Raw genomic sequence first — 20,332 nt, forward strand, 5'->3', positions numbered from 1 at the left:
TTAGTTTTCCTATGGAATTGTTTATCATTAAGCGATCAAGTCAGGTCATAAAAGACAAAACAAACACCCACTGAGTGACTTTAACCTAAGACTGGTTTGGATTTCATAAATGATGTACACCAACATGTAGCTCAGCAACCAACTTTTTTGTTTTTTCTACGCCGCATCAGAGGCCACACAGGGCGCGCAGGGCAAACTGCCAAGCCAAAGTACGGGAACTAATTCAGGCTTTGCTTTGTCATTGGAGGGCCTTGACTGAGCATACAAGCTAAACCCTGCTGATTCTCACAGATAGCCACTGATAACAGCCATGATACTGAGGGACTACAGTGGCTAGGATCTCCATGTGCGGGTGAGAATACAACATTTCTCTGTTGTACTGATTCAAACGTGCTAAATTAACATGACTGATATGTGTGATTTTTCCATCTCATTTTACTACACAAGATCATTGCTTTAAATCATGTCTAATACACATTTAAAACATTGGATGTGTATATGAACATCAGAGTTAAAAAAACACATTTCTTCCATTATCCCTAAAGAATGCTTTGATGTTGCTTTAAACTGCACTTGACTCTAAAAATCACATCATTATCTAAATTACTAAAAGTACATTGGATGAATACAATCTTTGATGTGAGCATTGTATCACTGAGAAAAAGCAGGTATTGCCAGCTTTTCATTTCTGTATTATGATTGTGTTGGGTTCACACCCAGCAGACAGAGACAGAGACTGTAAAATGCACAAAATAGGGGCTGAAACTCTTAATCCAAAAATAGGGGCGTATGCAGTCTAGCTCTTCAGGCTGTCTCTTAACAGGTTACTTGTTTTTGTGGTATTTGTTTGATGGCTGCAGACAGAGAGATTTTGTGGCTAAACACATTATCAAACGCAACTATTTTTTAATTTGCATTTCTATTTCTTCCTCTTCAAGCAAAAAACAAACAAACAACAGAGTTTTAGTACTTGTTTACGTATTCACAGATTTTTTTTTATAACCGTACCTGCACTGTTGGTTCGTCCACGGTAAATATCATCGTAGGCCTTCCACTGCTGCGTTACCTGGTAGGCGTGGATGAACACAACCAGCACTGCGACCAGACAGATGAGAGGTACCAGCACCGCCGTGCACAGAGCTGCGTAGATGTTTGGGATGAAGCATCTAGAGGAGGCGCAGGAAGAATGAGAGTGATTGGTTTTTTTCAAGTAAAGACTCAAAATGAGATGGCCTAGCAGTCAGGCCGTTCCCTTTAGTCCTCCAAGTGGGCAGCCTCAGTTTGAGTCCGACTTTTGGCTCATATGCTGTATGTCATTCCCCAGTCTCTCTTCGCAGTTTACTGTCCAATAAAGGCAAAACATAATCATTCAAAACATGCATGGAGGACAGACAGAGAAAAGTAATGTTATACCACTAGTAACGGGTTTATCAAGCACAAAGAAAGGCTCTTAACAACAAACATATAACATGATTATAACAATCTAATTTCACTCAAGCTAAGACTTTGTTTCCTCCACTTTCATAAACAGGATCAGGCAGGTGAGACTTCTGAGCCCAGGACTCAGAGCATTCTTGTTCAACAGCAGCTTTTGCCTTCAATAGCAAAGAAGGGTTTGCTCTTAAACCTTCTGAACAACCGGGTCACTGTGCAGCGACAGCACGACAACATCTTAGGCTAAAGACGCTTAATAGTGTTTTTTTTTTTTTTTTTAATTATAAGCTGCAAAGAACATTTCAAAGAACAAACAACATGGCACATGTGTCTCCTGCTCCGAAAAGGAAATACATACAGAGAGAAGTTAATCTACTAAAACGATCTGAAGGAGAGCTTTTTGAATGTCTAAGGGACAAACCTAAACTCAGCCATATGAATAAGAAAATGTCAGACTACAGTATTGGGAATTGCTATTCAAAGAATTGGAATTCTCCTTTATAGCTTTTTGTTTGGTGTTCTTTTTCAAATGATTTTCCATCTATTTTGCAAATGTGGCTTATACTGGTTTTATGACTTGACTCTTTTGTTTTACTTGAAAATATCAGGAGTCCTTTCCCAGCTTCTCTCCAAACAGACGTGTTTATATTTTATTTAAAGAAAACTTTGCAAAACACTTTCCTCTGGGAAAAAAAACATCATCCTCATATAAACTGTTACCGCCAAACAACAATCAAAACACTCATGTGACTTTGTCCTTCCCACAAAACAAAAGCAGCTCGGCCCATGGTATGGTGGGAGCATACAGCCCACATCAGATGTCACTGCAGGCTTCAGTAATCTTGGAGAAATAATTTGAGCTGTGCTAGACATAATATAAGGTGAGGTATGCCAAATAAAGCATTGCATCACCCTGTGCCTGCAAAACAGCTAGACTATGAGATTGTAAACACGCTGGAATATGGATATTTGTTCTTCTGTGACCTTGTGAGAGGATGAGATCCCACTGCACTGCAAGTCTCACTGGACAGTGAAGTGCAGTGAATGAAGATATTTCCTTTGGGCCCATTCCATATAAACTAACGTGAATAAGTATTACATTGAGCGATGCCTTTTATGGGAGAAATTTTGCCGGGACCTTTACAAACATTACATTACAAGGTAACAACTCACTTACAGCATCTTGTTTAAAAGGACAACTTATGTAAAAGTGAATTAAATGAAATCACTCTTCAGGACTCAGGAAACTAGATGAGCTACTTTATAGCCTGAATACAAATGAGTTATGTTTTTCATGTTAAACTTAGAGTATGTGATGTACAATTATTTTTTTTATTGACATCATGATTATGACACACACTGCTTTAGCTAACCTTAAAGTAAAACTTATCAATCAATGATATACTCCAAGCCTTTTACTTTTTAACATCTTTTCTCAAGTTATTTCGTTGTCTCTTGCTGTTATGTTCTTCGTTTCTGTTTAATATACACTCTGATGTAAAGACATGTCTCTTTAATGGAAGCGATATCAATGTTTAGAGAAAAGATGAACATTTCTTGTGGCACAGATCAGTGATGAGCTCTAAAAATGGAGTCTACATTAAAATCAAGCACAATACATCTTGAGCAGATTTTATATGCCTGAAATGTGTCTCTGACACAAGCTGTGAGCGCAACACCTGTTTGCATGCAGACAGGGTGGAGCTGATACTGCTAAAGAAAACAAGACGAGGATGTATGTACACTCAGGAGGAGAGAGAGTGAGTGAGTGAGTGAGTGAGAGAGAGAGTGAGAGAGAGAGAGGAGGGGGATTGTAATGCTGCCACATTCCCTCAAAAAGGAAGGTAGGCTTCCCAAGAGACTGAATACTCCTCTGTATCCTCGGCTCTCCATAGCCTCGCTGTCTGACACACTCACCCTCACCCACAGAAACAAGAACACACACAATCAATGCCAAGAATAACAGCCACACCTAAAACTGACGGCTAATTTTAAACATTATTTAAGGGTTCGAACTTCATCAGTGTTTTTTTCCTCTTTTTCACACTCACTTGATCAGACACACGAGACACACGCTCAAGCGCACACATTTCAATGTTAAAAAAAGCTAACACTGGGAAATGCAGCCCTCTCTTACACTCACACACATACACATACACGTACACACCCACCCACACACACACACTGTAGTATATGAATAGGCTTTATATAGACATACCTGGCAAGAGATTTAACAGGGTGAACTCATTTGTTATATTTAAAGTTATAGGTGCTCTAACCATAGATGATTACTATCAAACACACACACACACACACACACACACACACACACACGCACACGCACACACACACACACACGTACAAAGACATTCATTATGTGGGTTATTTAAGGTGTTTCCCTTCCTCTTCCTCCACCTCTAAGAGAGAGATTCATTTACTCATTCAGTTGATTGGGCGAGCTGCCTGCTCACATGATGTCATCAGCTCAGGTGATTTCTGTTTTTCTCTACTCCAGCCCAAAGTGGAATTTACCTAAGCCTTAAAAATGGAAACTGAAGTCACCAGGACTGACTCAGTGTTTGTGTTTATTCCTCCTTTCTGAAATAAGTTGTAACGAGTGTTTGTGTTTTGCTCTGTTCACTCACACATCTCCTTGCACCAGCCCATATACAGCATGTATTGTCCATCCAAAGCCGCCAAGCAGGACGACGACCAGCACGATGATGACGAGAGCAGGAAGTCCCCATCCCAACAGGAAGTAGAGCAGGTATCTGCGCTCTGTGTGCTCGTCATTCATCACCAGCACTTGCCAGAAGTTCACCGCCTGGGGACAACGTTTGACAAAAAAAACAACATCTTGTAAACAAAAAACACAAGCAGCACCTTCATGCACCACAATATTTCTCCTCTCCAATATTTCTTTCCCACATCTGTTGGGAGATAAGAGAAATTTTTTTCATTCGTTAACCTCAGGAGGACATTTCTACATCTCCACTTTAATCACATTCACAATGTTTGCTTCGTAATCCAGCAGTGTCATCCGTCTGATAAACTGAGCCTTGTATTGTTGCATAAGCAGCTTTTAAGAACATCTGTAGGTTGCAGCACAGACACAGTGTCTTGTCCCACATTGTGATGCAACTGACAGAAGGTGAAGGGATGCTGACCTCTGTCTCCCCCATAACCACATTGTATAACCAGGGATGCAACAAACACTACAGGGACACACAGCCCCAGAATGAACAGTAACACACAGACACACATACTGTATGTTGTGTAACAACTTGGCAGCACAACGCACTGAGACAAAAGCCCGTTGTCAGTTAGATTAGAGAGCTGTTCTTATCTTGGCTGTGGTTATGATGGAGCCGTACAGTAAATGGATTATGGGTAACCTTTTTGCTGTGCTGTTGCTTCTGTTAGTTTCACCCCTCACCCTGACTGTTGATTCAATGAACTGATTCCAACCATATGCATTACAATTATTCATCATTAAAAAGGAACATGACATCACTAATAATAAATTGGTCTAATATAGGGCTTTTCTAGATACTCAAAGATGCTTTAACAAGTAAAAACAACCAAAAAACAAATAAACGACCAAGACAGGAGGTGAGTGTGGGGGAGTCTCGAATGTCTTTTGGGAATGAGTTCCAGAGGGTGGGAGCAGCAATGGAGAAGGCCCTAACCCCCTCCAGGATTGATAGTTTGTCCTGCAGGAGGGATCAAAAGACCTGAGAGTGCAGGTGGGAATGTGCCGTTGGAGGAGCTCAGGCAGGCAGGGGGAAGCCATGTTGTGTAGGGCTTTGTAGGTGAGGATGAGGAGTTTAAAGATGATACACTGGGGGATGGGCAGTCAGTGGTTGTTACGAGTAATACAATTCAACAACAATGCACCTTTTAACACACAAACTCCTGCCAAGTCTGGATAATCCACTTTCTGTTTGATTTGAGTCATTTGTGAGAAATCTTCAGAAATGTATGTGAAGGTAAGCCCCTTAAGTCAAACATACAAGCCATTTCATTCACCTGGTACCAAGTAACATATAACATAGTGCACATGTTATTTTTATTTTCCACTAAACACAGTTATCATTCTGCCCAGTGCCAACATTGGGCAAATAGTCAAATGCACTTGAGCACTTCTTTTTCCTCATAAGTGTGTTGGTCCAACTTTAAGAATATTAGCACATATAAGGTACAAAAGGGATTGCAAATGTGCAAATAAATAAACATATGCCTTGCACTTAAGATCAAGCACTTAATAATGGCCAAAAGTGTTCGGATTAGTCTGAAGGCAAAACACTGACAGGTAGTGTCTAACCCTAAATCTGTAAAATTGGCACCCTGGGTAGTTGTTTGCTTTGACAACAAGCACAGTGAAACCCAGTTGAAAGATACTGCAGAGCAGCGCTGAGGGTTTGGCAGGTCTTTTCCTGATAAACGAGCTGCACTGTATTGTTATGTAACATTATGCTGTTCCTCAGTGAGCTGAGGTTGCTTCTAAGAGCCACTGCAGTGAGAGAAGAACAAAAAAACAGGACTGGAAAATGATTAAATTATTGGCTTTTTCTGGCATTATATCAGGGCATATTCCCCTGACCAAATAGTGGATGTGCACACACTCACAAACAGGCATACCCCCCCCCCCCCACACACACACACTGCAGTTATTGATTTGAAGTTGTCTTCATGGTCTGAGCTTTCTGGCGCCTCCTCATATCAGCCACTCTAGTTAAAAGCAGCTACCTGATAGGGGGGGGCGGGGGGGAATGAGCGGTGAGACATTACTGGAGTCGATAAGGAGACTGCGGTGGGAACAGAAGGGTTTCAGTTCAACGAGCCAGTGGCAGCGTAATATTCATTGTCATCTAAAATGGGTGCTGACAATAAAGAAATGCATAACACTTTTCTTGGCAGGGGTGTTGAAGAGCAAGGGCAATCTAAGAAAAGTCCCTGCAAGTATTTGATTGATTGAATAAATAAATAAAAGTTTGTGTTTCCTTTTCTAGATAATCTCAGCTCTACTATTGCACTAACTACTACCATATGTGCCTGAACATCTTTTTACAAACAAATCTAAACCGCCGCCAATTCTTGAATCTAAATTCTTCACACTTTGTAAACAACATGAAAGCCTCTGACCTGACCTTTTGTCCCATAAGATATCTCAGAGGTCGTCTACTAAATCTGATACCAAATTACAGAACACATTCAGCACAGCCTGGTCACAGTGTAACCTTATTGTGCTAACTCTTTATTAGCTTATTGAAACGGCTAATCCTCTAATCCATCAATAGTGTTCCTGCAGAGATTTCATCTAGTACATAAACAATGATTACGTTCACTTACAAACGTCACAAGTTGTAAAAGACTGGGATGATGAAAACAAAGCAATGGCCAGTGACACGAGAGGGGGACAACGACAGGGTCATTTGAGGACAGGTCTTCTCTGGATAACATGCTTCTCTGTCTCATGTTTTATGGTGGACCTCTTTTAAAACCAAGGCTTCCCAACACAGATTGTTATCAGATTCATGGTTGCACACAGACCATCACTTTAGATAGAGAATGAGTTATGACCTAAATAAATGGTATTCTAACCTGAAGATGTGAAATATTATTTTGGCCTGAGCTTTCATTACAGCTGTCAGCCGCCACCTTTTAACAAGAGGTGGTTAGCTGTCATGTCACAAATGAACATGAACTGCACCATGTAAGTATGAGCAACAACAATTAAATGCATATTTGGATTAAGGATTTCCTCTAAGTAGCAGGATTATGAGGAGGGGGATCATCTTAAGTAAAGGATCCTTCAATTGCGTCGTTTCCTCTCATGAGAGACTGAAAACACTTTTCCCAAAGTGACTACGAACCTGTGGTGAAACAGCGAGTCACAAGTCATTTAGTCTCTCTAAAGGATTACATCTGGATTATACTGGCAGCTTGAATCAGACTTTTTTTTAATAATTACTATTATTTTATTTTTTGTTTGGGGAGGGGCATTGTATGTGGGAATTTTTGTAGTTTGTCAATCATAACAGCAAAGATAATAAGTGTCATATTTTGATGTCAAGCGTTGATAAAAAATATCTGTGGCACATTTTTGACGTCAGTCTGACTCTGTAAGTACAAATCAAGTCCTTATATCTGTGTCATGTGCGCATGTTAAGCCCGAACTTGGGACTTTTCTTACCAGGCTTTGTTCTTTGCAGTTATGTCACAAAAAAAAGAAAAGAAGAAAAGAAAAATAGAGGTCAGATGTTTGAGCAGGAGGGAGCTAAGAGCTGCTGTGGTTCTGTGTTACTAAGTAGTACCAGTCTTGGGTCAAAGATCATGTCATGCAGCATTATTGTACCTTCATCTCACCCCTTAATCAAAACCTGCCTAAGCCCACGTGGTAGGGGAATGAAATTTCACCAGTTATTATGTAAAGAAACACATGGTTCAAGTCAAGAACAAAAGGAAGAATGGGGCCCCTGTTCATGCAAAGCCATGAGGAAAATGAGCAGGAGAAGGAAAGGTGACTTTGAAGAAGTGAAGTCCAGTTTCAGTGCAAAGACTGAAGTGTATAGAAAAAGTGATGTGGATGTCATATTTAAGAGAATAAGCTAATTAATAATTTCTCCACCATTGTTACCTGTATGAGCATCCAAAAGAACTGACTGAGGTGGAAATAGTGCGAGAAAAGCGCCAAAGCAGCACAGCTGTCCTCTGAAAACATTCGGCCACGGAACGCTGACACCAGGTAACAGATCTGTGGAGAAAGACAAAAAAAGAATTCAGAATCAGTTGCCATCGTGTGTAAACGAGTCTCTCGTCTTTAATCATAGCGACCTGGAGAAGGTCACATCTTCCATTACTCTCTGGCACATTTGCATAAAAAAACACAGGCGCTGTGCTTCTTGCAGTTTTTAAAAGAGAAAGTGATATTCAGACCCCCCCCCCTCCCTCCCTCATTGTATGGGCCATGCTATCCAGCAGACCTGTTAAATCCGCATGCAGCAAGCTATGCAGGCGGGAGCAACAAATACAGTAAAAGCATCAATAACATAAACAACACTGACAAATATGCTCCATCTTGTATCTACCCACATGCACAAAGCTCATTACAAACGTGGGGGGGGAAACATTTCTACAACTAATGGAAGAAAAGGCAACACAGAATCACAGCACAGCTTGTGTGCGCAAGAGAAAGCCCAGGAAAGGGATGGAAGGTTTTGCAGATGGAAAAGCATCAGGGCCCAAATTCAATTTGTAACATTGGAGGCAGGACGGTGTGGAAAACCCATGAGGGCAGCAGAAAATACTGCTGCTCTGCTGTCCATCGTAGAGCTTCATTAACCTCTGCCACTGCCAGAGTGTGGTGCCAGTGCAGTCGACCGATTGTTACATAATCTGCAGTGTGTCAGCCCTGGACCAGAATGAGGGGTGACTGGAAGAGAGTACGAGCTGTAAGATATGGGGAGAATGATAACTTGGTGTCACATGTTAGTTATATTACCTGTATAGTCATTCCACCCAGCAGTAAGAGAGTGACAGTGACAGACAGATCTTCGGTTAAAAAGGATTTTGCTTCCACAGCTCTGAGTCTCTTAACAGTAATTATATCTGTATACCCTACAATCATTTGATTTGACTTAACAAAGCCAAACACAAGTTTCTGAGGACAGAGTAGCTGAGACCTCCAAACCAAGCTAATGTATACTGTTGATACCACCCTATGGTTTCAGCTAAAAAGATGGTTTCTATAGCGACTAGATAAACTGGAAAGCTGAGCTCTGATATGACCTTTTTTTAAACAAATGTGGCTTACGTTTGTTTGAATGGTGTTGAGGTAACTTCTAATATAGAACCATATTAAGTGGTTTCAACTTTAAATGACTCCACAAATTTTCTTTTGATCTGTAATTTCTACCCTGAATTCTAAATAACCATTCCTGGGGTTTTCCAAGATTTACTAACCTCCACTCCCCTGTCCCCTGTTGATTAAGGGAAAAAAAATCAGGGGATTGAAAAAAAAAATAGTTGTGAGTCAGTGTCCCATCCATGATCCGAGCCCTGTTTTTGTGTGAGCAGGAAGGATGGGAAGTAAACTCATGCTGGGACTGCCTGGAATCCTGCCTGAGTGAGAAATCTGTTCAGGTAGCTTTTGGGAAGAAAGATTATTCAGCAGGGTTGTGTGTTTTTTGCTGACTGTTGACCTCATTTGGCCAGACGCACAGTATGACACACCGTCCATCCTCTCAAAATCAAAACAATGGGGAAACCACCATGCGGGCAACACTCAAATAAACTGCAGGACGGCAGACGTGCAAGAAAACATGAAGTCCAAACAAGCTTGTTTGTTCAACACAGAAGGCTTTCATTTTGTGAAATCACGCATAGTGCACAGTCAGACATGGCATGAGCGAAGGGCCTGACTACCCACTTAGGGTATTTTACAGGCTTTGTCCTAGTTACAACCTCCGCTGTTGAAAAATGAAACCAAGCTGGGAGTGCAAAATCCTGAAGGATACAAATTATTCACAAGAAGGTGCATTGCTGTCCTGACTGACAGGCAGGTGCGATGTAACAATGTTTGTCAAAAGGCTTAACAGATGGCTGACGTCACTCAGGCCTCGTCCATGAACTGTACATACTATGGCTATATCCTGACAAAAACAACTGTAGAGGAATGGCTGTGTATAAGTGGTGGGTGTGTTAGTGGATATTAAAAATCCAATGGCTTGCTGTTCCCTAGTTAATAACATGTGGGTTTATCTCAATGACAATACTGAAAATTAGCCTCTACATGAAACAGCTTCAAGCAATGCCCCCACACAAACGCACTCTAGACATTTTTTCCATGACAGACTTCATTAGCCTCAGGGAGAACTATTGAACCACTGAAACTACTGACCTGTGTTCAAATGATGACATAACTGCTAGTGAGAAATGGCCTTGAAGAGAAAGGAGGGCAAGGGGCTTAAAAGAGTGTGCGTAACTTCACTGGTTTGAAAAGACTCTATAACAGGTTGCTCCCCTACAGATGTGATTATGTGTGTGAGTGCTTTTGTCCTCAGTGCTGTGAGCTATCTGGCTGAGGTCAGGGACCAGGTGAACTGGTATAGTGAACCAGTCCGGCTGAGTCAGCAGATAACATTGGTATGAAGATTGTATTTGATTAGAACTTTTCTGATCACCGTATTTTCAAAGTGGTGTCGTGAAGAGGTCTCACAGACAGGCAACAGGAACATCACTTGGCTTTTATGGCTTTTGTGCCTGTTACATAATACTCTATTGTCACTTCTCTCTAGGGCCTGGCTAATATGTCACACCACTTATCATAGAGGTTATGTAGGCCAGGCCATGTAACTCTATTTAAAAGATTACAAAGGTTATGAAGCAAACAGTTTTTCTATTTGGTTGATTTCTTTGACCTGATGTTAAAGGAGAGGCTTGTACGCAGGCATAGAAAAACAATGTGTCAAACTTAGCCGTCAGCTTTTTCTGTAAACACACACACACTCACAACACTGCTGTTTCCATTTACTGAAGCAGTGTAGTGCTGCGCAGTTCTGTCTGTTTAGAAACACAATGATGGTCATAGTAGACAGTTGGACATGGGAGGACAGTGACACGCATCCAAATAAACACATGAAGTGTATCTTCCGCAAGAGCATTTATTAGTTTACATCCTGTGTATCAGAGACAGCAAGGATCGACTAGGATGTCTATTTCAATACAGCTTTATAAAAGCTTGATAGAAAGCTGGAATAAAAGATGTTTCAGAGTGTCCTTCAGTAGAAAAAACGTACAAAAAAAAAAAGGCAGCGGCCAAATTTAAAAAAGGATGTAGTTATCCAAACTCCCTGTAATCTGATCCTGGCAATAACAGAAACTCAACTGGAGGCCATCCCTCCTCTGAAACTATTGTGAGTAACAGGGTGTGACAGAGAGACAGGAGAGTTATCCTCCATCCCTGAAGCTAATGACACTTTGTACAAACAAACTGAATGTCTTCAGGCCAGGGCTGTTAAATGTCACCAAACACACAGCACCACAGCAGATGGGTGAGGCGGGTGAAGACGACTCAATCAGGTTTTATGACAGGGCAGACTGATCTCTCTAGCAGTTGTCATCATGTTATCAGAGCTGGCATGCTAACTCCGTGAACTGATTAACTGTGAGGGAACAATAAGGTAAGTGATTATATAGAGACCTGCAGGGAAGGAGAGGCACGTTTGGACAACTCAAAACACAAACTTAACCTTTCTCTTTTTGGTGGTGTGAATCCTGCTGAAGTCCTTAAATAAAGAGCCGACCTATTTCAAAGCTGAGTCAAGCCTTTGTGATAAATGTGAGTTAAGGTCATACTCTGGGGTATTGAAGGACATGTCAAATCAGCAGGAAAGTTTGTAACAGGGCTTGGACTGATATCGATACAGCCTTTGTGGTGGCCTATTAGCTGAGATTAGTTAAACATGTATAGAGGCTGCTGTTACAACTGTGGCCATTGTTCAGTCCATTGTGAAAATGACACGGGTACATGTGAGCACTGAGGATGACCTCTTACACGGGCGGGTTACTGGGCAGGTGAGTGACAGGTTTGGATGTGAATTTTATCAGAGCCCTATCTATTGCTTGGTCCTTTGTCCTCCCTTATTTTGTGTAAGAAACCAGGAGTCAGTTGGTCTAGACCCTCAGGCTACAGACTTATCAAAGGAAGAAATGGGGAAGTGCTGAAGGACTATAAGTACGAGTGTGTGTGTGTGTGTGTGTGTGTGTGTGTGTGTGTGTGTGTGTGTGTGCACGCTTGGTTGTGTCCTCTGGTAAAACAGGAACCACCAAAGCTCACACACATCATGCCTGAATTCTACTGATTTATTACCCCACTTTGTCCCAAACACCCAGGACATGGTCAGAGAGCGAGTAACAAAGGGAGATCAACTAAACTGGAAAGATAAAAGTGCTTAGCGTGAAAGAAATTAAGAATCATATTGTAAAAAAAAAAAAAAAAAATCACATCACGATTAAAATATTAGGAGAATGTAAAAAAAACAAAACAAAAAAAACACACAATGCAAATGGTTACATTTTGGTGAAACTAATTTGATGCTGCAGCTCTCATGTGTAGCTCTCATCTTCCATTCAGTTGTACTGCTGATCAATAGCTCTGTGTGCTGACGCTCACAGGAAGCTGAGTGAACCAGCGTGGCTTAAAATAGCATCAGCTTGGTGCATTACATCACTGAGGGAATGGGGCCTTAGTTGTCTGCCTGCCAGACTATCCATCTAGCCCTGTGTCCAAAACACTTAACCTCCACCTCTCCCCTTCTGCAGCTTCCCTTATCCCCTTTCTCTCTCCTGCCCCCAAACGCCATCCTCCGCTCCACCCTTCATCACATCTCCCCTCCTCCTCTTCCTCCCCCTCCCCTCTCCTTCACCTCCCCCTTCTCTCTAACTGCTACCGGTCTGATCTAGCTGGTTCCAGCCTAAGCCTGCACCCTGGGTGTTTCCTCTGCTGCCTTTGTGAAGAAAGAGATTAAGCAAACGATTAAAAGAAAGAGAAATAGGAGATTTATTATTCCATCCTCCCTGCCCTTCTTTATTGGGCCATCGAAGCGCCTATCGCGTGTCCAAATAACTCGTCACTGCACCATCTCTCCTTATTTACAGCTGACCAATTCCCATTCTTCTGGAGGGCAGCTTAAACATGACAATTATGATTTTATGAGTGTAGAACAATAGTTGCTTGAAACTGAGGTACATGATTACTGGTATGATTATGTCTGTCCCATCCAGTGTCAGTTTACTAGCCTTAAACAATGACCAAGCACTGTTAGTCCCCTCACGTGCTTCAAGCCAGTTCATGTGTGTGTGTGTTGTTTATGTGCAGAAGCACACGGGACAGGCACTAGCAAGAAGCAGGTCACATGGAAATGGCTAATAGATGGGTTAGTGGGCCACTGCGTGTGGAGAAGAAGGAGTGATTTCACATTCACTGACATGACAAGAGAAGTTGTTGAAATAAAATATGTGAAGACATAAAAACAGGAAATCCCAGGGGAGGAAGACTATTACTTCTTAATGGGGTGAAATGTCAGGTGACATTTTGAAGAACACGTTCACTCTGACAGAGCTACTGTATCTACTTTTTGAGTGGAACTTGACATGTCACTGACACACTCCATCGTGGCGTGCGGATGTGCAGCTATCTTAATTTTTTTTTCTTGAGCCGCACGTCCAGTTGCTAAAGGTCAGGGTTTAAAAGTAAAGTTCACAGTTGTTTTGGGTTGAACCTCAGACCGAGGCTTTCCTGCTGAGCCAGCTGTTGGCAAATAAACACTCACTGCTCTTTAGTCTGTTTCACATTCAAACAACCACAACAATGCCGCCTTACGTGAGCAAACGCTGCCAAACAGTAATACAGTCTCTACGGGAAGAGAGGATATCGAGAGTCATCGTCGTGGATCTGAGGAATAACTGACATGTTCCCAGAATAAATAATAAAATAAGAGCCCGCAGGTTTGGTAGTTTCAGGTAACAGGGTGTAATAAGGTTCAGTCTGCATAAGTATGAAGCAGCTGAATCAAGCTAAAAACCTTGTGAACTAGTGATGAACTAACCTTTGTATGCAAGTATTCATTCTTACATTCAGATGTTTTCCATCTGGTGTTCAGATTTCTCTGAATGTAATTTCTGCATCTCCTATGAATGTGCTCAAGCTGACTTTTATAAATGTTCTCAGCAGCACCATCGCCTTAAAGGACCTGAAGCATTACCTCAGCAGGCCTCCTCTCCTCCCATTCATATTTCAGTCATCAAGACGTCTGCTACTGGAAACCAGCAGATTCTTTCAATTACAAAAGGGTTACTTTCAAGAAACGTCTTGAGTTTCCTTCCTCAACATCTGGTGTGAACCAGTCTGGGGAGCAGACAGAGGACTCTTTGGACTGCAAGGCACGAGACACCCACAGACACACACGGGTTCAAATGCACACACACACACACACACACACACACACACACACACACACACACCAATAAAAAACACAGCTGCTCAAGGTCAGCTTCCTCAACACTCACGCTCTCAACAGGTCTACTTTACTCTCCCACAGGCTGGTGTGTGTCTGTGTGCTTCAGTGCATTCATGACAAGGGTGTGTGTGTGTGTATACGTCAAAAAATAAACTCTAGTGTCTCCTGCAGAATTTCGTCATTAAACATGTTTTTGAAAGACTTTAACTTCAAGGCTATGAAGTTTCTTCACTTTGTAAGGCTTCCGCAGCCTGTTAGTATTGATGAAATAAACAGAACTATAGAATTTGTAGCCCTTAGATGCACAGCCTACCAAAATCAAATTGAATAGGAATCAGAGGGAAAGAGAAAGGGTGTAGGGGCGTCTTAACAATTTGTTACATTTCTTTCTAATGTATGCACGAGAACGCTGATATGATATTCGCCGTGCCATGTGAGACACATAGGAGGTATGATATCCCGTCCTCATTCGAAGGATTATAGCAGGTCTAATAATATTGATCACAAAGCATATAGAAGCCTACACAGACTCACTAAAGAAGTATTATCATCTACTGCTGTCCAACAGGGCATCGATCCAGGAGACATCCCTTCGGCTCTGCAGCAGCTCTCATTGTCAATCAATGCATCTCTTAAGCACTGGTCAATTTGTGAATAGGCTGGTACAGTTTAATGCTCCATTCATGCTGCTTCTGCACACATTGGCTTTACTTAGTGCTTTGATTCAGCAGTGTGTAAAGTAGACTTAATCAGGGCTGCAGCTGTACTATAATGTGCTGTGTAATAAGTTGGCCCCTTCTGGCATAATCCAAATTAGACCACATAAGCACAATGCTTGGACTTCAATCACTCCCACAGGTGAAATTTCATTGTACACTGACTTGCAACTTTTCACTAAGCTACTATTATTAATATGCAGCTGACAACATCTTTGATTAGGGGGCGGTTTACAGTTCCTTTCCAAAGGGTATCCAAGAGTGAAAGAAAGCAGAGTTTACTCAAACTGTTACCATCTCAATATCAGAAAGGAGCATTTAGTTTGCTCCCAGAAGTTCTTGTCATAATAAGAAGAGCTCCAGGGAGTCATTGAGCAGCCCTTCATTCAGCTCTGCTGTTGAACTTGGCTCTTGCTGTGGAGCTACAGGGACCCCTACAGGCCAAAGTAACTGCAGGCTGAGGCTCAGTTTGTGACGCTCTGTTTCTATGTGTGTGTGTGTGTGTGTGTGTGTGTGTGTGTGTGTGTGTTTAAGTTGGAGAGGAAATATGAGTGGGCATACACATGTAGCCATCTGCGTATGTTTATGTATATTTGTGCATTCATTACTTTGAGCATATGCATGTGTTTCATGACTATGCTGGCGTTGAATGGGCCTTGTTTCTTTAAAAAAAAAAAGTGTCTGTCAGTGATTCTCTCAGAGTGTTTTTGTTGTAAACATCGATTTTACTTTTGGGTTAATGCACTTGCAATTAGCAGCCCACTGCTACTGTCTTCATCTCTAACCCTAATTACCAAAACATAAACATGATAAGACTGAGACTCAAGATTTGAAAACAAAAAGACAGCTGATGACAATTTTCTGATAAGCCAAGAACAAAAGACCTTATTATAGATACAGCAGGAGATACACCAGTTTCCTTCCTTCATTCAGTGTTTCCTGATTTTTTTTAAGGATGTTGGGCGACTCTCTTTTTTCTATTTCAGGTCACAAAGCTTACACAATCTCTTTCCTTCTCTAATGTCAAAATATTTCCCTGCTTGATTAGACCTCAAATGACTTGAATGACTTTGAACAGAACCTTTCCAATGCCTTCACAGCATTAATTTGAACATAAGTGAAACCCTCTGTTCAGTCTAACCTAGAACATCTCAGTAAAACAGCCACAGCGTTGACCTCAACAGTTTTTTAAGATTTCTATTTCTCTAAACCCCCAAAGTTCACTGCACTCGATGCACAAAGGACTGCCAAGATAAGCTGTCAAACTCCAAAAATAGAGCAGGCTCTTGGGGACATTGAACCCTTATGTTTATCATTCAGAGTGCCTGTTTGGTGAAGTCCTTAGTGACAAACTGAATGACTCCACTGAATCAGGTAAAAGGTAAATGAAGCTGCATGGAGAATCCAGGAAGTACAACATGAAGCAGACAAACTTTGATTTCAAAAACATTTCTTTGTACAAGTCTCAGGTAATGGGTACATGATGTGATATCTGAAACAGCAACGTTACTTTATGCCTTATATGGATAAAGTTGGTTTACCTAAATGGATAAATCTTTAATGATTCTGGAAGTTAACAGTGAAAACGTAGTCTTTTAAACTTTGACATTAGAAGAAACTTGATTCATTAATTCAGATCACCATCCCAAAATACTCCTGAAATTAATGCTTTTGGCCTCCACATCCTAAAAGACTTCAGGCAGAAGCAGGAGTGTAAAGTAGAAACCAGGATGAAGTTAAATAGCTACTGTGGACTCATGGACTTATCTGGAAATAGAGGAAAGTTCATGAAAGTGTTTCTCAGGCCACCTGCTCTTAGTACAACACACTTTTGGCAAAAATGAGAGTGTAACTTCCAGAGGACAGAAAGGGCAGAGTCTGCTGCGGCCACATCGATGCTTACGAGAGCAATAACATTCATACGGTCGCATTTTCAGATAAAAGCACAGGAAATGTACAGAATTATGATTGCAAAGACTACAAAGCTTAACAGCATTGTGTGTCATGGAATATGCAAGACTAGTTGCAGGACTCAGAGTTGATGTGATGAAGAACCGCTTATCTGTGACATGCTGTAAATGACAAATGAAGGAACGCTGTTACAGACTTTGAAGCTGAGCTCTAAAGAACATGCTGCTAAAATAAGTTTCAATGTTATACTACACAAGAGTGTAATATAGTTGAACTACCAAAACAGTAAACTGAAGTGACCACTTATTGGACATCAGTTGTTGACGTTTGTTCAAATATTGACAGAACCTTGTTAGCGAAAGCTTTTTATATGAATCTGAAAAACACATTTGATAGTCCTATAGGATGGGCACCATGTTTTCTTGTGACTATCATCATGATATGTGTGCTGAGTCTCTGAGAGTAATCAAGAAACTGTTTATACCTTGGCTTAACGTCTGTGCTGAGTGATCAGACGACCAGCGGACAGCACTTAAGCACATGCCTCCACACTTTGCATTAATGTGTCTCCAGCGACCACTTGTGATGGGATGTGACACAACACGGTACATCATTCAACTTTATAAGACTGGAAAAAAACAAAACAAAAAAACAAAACAGGAAATGACAAACACTCTTGAGCTCTCTGTCACACACACACACACACACACACACACACGCACACACACAGACCTGCGTTCCATCTCATAAGTGCGGTGCGTTCGTGAAAATATAAACGCTTTTTAATCGGTGCTCCTTTCGTCATTCACATCCAAGTGATGGCACTGATCATACATGGAAATACAGGACAGATCATGTCTACGGTGGAGTCAGGGACCGTGTGTAAGGACAGACAGGTAGATGAACATTATATCTCCTCTTCCCCTATGATTCATCTTTACTGCACTGTCACACTTGGACTCAGATCGCACTTTCATCAACACCATCCCTCGCTCCTTTCTCGTCAGTGTTTAATCCTCCTGTATCAAAATAATGAAATGTATCTTCCTTCCGCAATAAATACAGACTCTGTCTATATGTGATTTCGTGCATCACTCATGCATAAACTGCATCTACATTCATATGGGAAAAACATGAGAAATGTACAAGTAAAGATTTCCTCAAGGCACAGTGGAGAAATGAAAAAGCAGTCCTGTGTGTGAAGATAATGATCTGTCAGGTTAGTCCATGTGAGTGTGTGGATAAGAGGAGAGTGAGAAGCCCAGGACACAACTGTTTACTCTATTAAACCAATGTGGAGGAAGGCATCCTCAGGACACACTGGGTTGCATTAAGGCTTACCACTTGTTATATGGTTACTCAGGATGGATATTAATGCCAGGTATAAACAGGGCCTGAGTGTCAGTCACAAATTGAGGGACATGTGAAAGTTTTCTCATTTTTAGAACCGATGAGTCATCCAGGAAGTGATCAGTCACTTTTGGAATGGGAGAGAGAGAGACAGTCTCTTTGTAAGCTTGTAATGTCCCAGCTCCCTGCTGAGCCCAGCAGCAGCAACAATGATGAAGGGCGACAGAGAACAGAAACAGCGACATTACTCATCATTTTATGACATAAAGGTTAAGTGGGGAGAGAAGGAAAAAGAGGGGCAGAGAGACAGATAAGGTCGGCTTCATTTTCCAGACTGAGGCAAAAGAGGCAAGGTCACAATGAACAGTGATACGAAAGATGCTGTTGACTTCAACACGGATGAAGACCGCACGGAGAGGAGAGGAGAGTCAGTGCAACACTCGGCAAAAAGTGTTGAACCAGCCGGCTGAGCGCAATGTGAGTCTCCCAGGAGGGTGTCTTCACCTCTCCACTGTCCTCTCTGTGCACACTCAAAGCAACACAGGCCCTGTCTGCTGATACATGATACCCTTTCATAGCTTGCATGCCATTAGCCTCAGCAGAAAGACAGTGACGAGCCTCGAAATGCATCAAAACGTTTCAAAGGACATGTTGTGTACTTTAACGCCAGAGTAGAAAAAACATTGACAGGTTGAAGTAATATGAATAGAATAAAATACACTAAAATACCTTTTTAATAAACACTTAAAGCAGGAAGCTATCCTGTGTTTCTCAAGACATGATCATAGATTTTGCAAACTACTCTGTTGGATATCTGTTTTTTTCCATGTACAACCAAGATTTATAAAAAAAAAAATGCAACAGTTGAATGTCTGGTCTCTGTCTTTGAATCTTTGAAAGAAGGATTTTACTGGTTTTACTCCACTTCTACTTCCACTAAATTGTTCCTTTTTTCACTTTCTAAGTTTTGTTTTCACGGACTTTCAGGAAGGGGCATAGAGCGCGATTGAAAGGGCTCGTTCTTTGACGTCAACCAGAGAAGTATGATTGAATGATTGATTGTTCCTAATGGGAACAGATAAACTTCCTCTAAAAAAGCACTAACACTTAAAAGACAAAGACTTTTGTTGAGAAAAGGACACAGTCAGGACTCTGATTACAGGATTTATATGTCCCCTTTCCTGGAGGGCTGAGACACAGCACGCACGCTTGTCCAAAACCTAAATCCCCCCATCACATACACAAACTCAGTGACGACAAACAGGAACATTTATGAAACACGACTGCAGCAATCCCAGCTTCTTCAGAGTCGGGACGTGAGGGTGGTGGGCGGTCAATTGGGGGTTAGAAGTGAGTGGATATGCGTGTGTGTGCGTGTGTGTGCGTGTGTGTGCGTGCGTGTGGTTTGAGGCGCAGACTTCTGAATATTGGATTCATTCCCAGAGCTAACAGGAAATCCTTTATAACCAAACTAAGAGTCACCTAAACACGTCCCATATACTGGAATACAGCACTAGGACCACTAGGATAAACACTATACTGAGCCGTGGGAAAAGCTGTCTGGATGTGGAGGGCTGTTTCATTACAATGGGTAACAATTCACATTGTGTTTGGTTTGTCATGGAGATAGAGATTAGATATTTCTTTCATACATGGAACCAGAATTTACTTAGAAATTGACGTGGCTGAAGGATGTCGTAAACTAAAGCTCTAGTTAAATGGTCTTAATGAACAAGATCCAAGAGCAATGACTTTCAAGGGAATCACATACAGATTAAATAATAGTTCTTACATTAGCCTAGAATTAGTCAGAGCGGTTCATTTGTTCTTTTTTGTGACTCTACGGATACTGGCCTGCCAATCTACACTTCAGCTCTGCCATTTCTTCACCTTTCCCTG

The 20,332-nt window shown here is 41.5% G+C and overlaps 1 protein-coding gene across 1 annotated transcript in view; it reads right to left on the minus strand.

Annotated features, from left to right (window-relative positions):
• adgrv1 (adhesion G protein-coupled receptor V1) overlaps positions 1-20,332 on the minus strand; it is a 97,625-nt gene that overhangs the window by 15,265 nt on the left and 62,028 nt on the right. The window contains exons 89-91 of the mRNA XM_079346526.1: positions 8,075-8,191; positions 4,080-4,258; positions 1,009-1,166 (exon numbers count right to left, since the gene is read on the minus strand). Coding sequence (XP_079202652.1) covers positions 1,009-1,166; positions 4,080-4,258; positions 8,075-8,191 — 454 coding nt within the window. The remainder of the gene's footprint in view (positions 1-1,008; positions 1,167-4,079; positions 4,259-8,074; positions 8,192-20,332) is intronic.

This window comes from Symphodus melops, assembly GCF_947650265.1.
Source record: "Symphodus melops genome assembly, chromosome: 1".
NCBI classification, from domain to species: domain Eukaryota; kingdom Metazoa; phylum Chordata; class Actinopteri; order Labriformes; family Labridae; genus Symphodus; species Symphodus melops.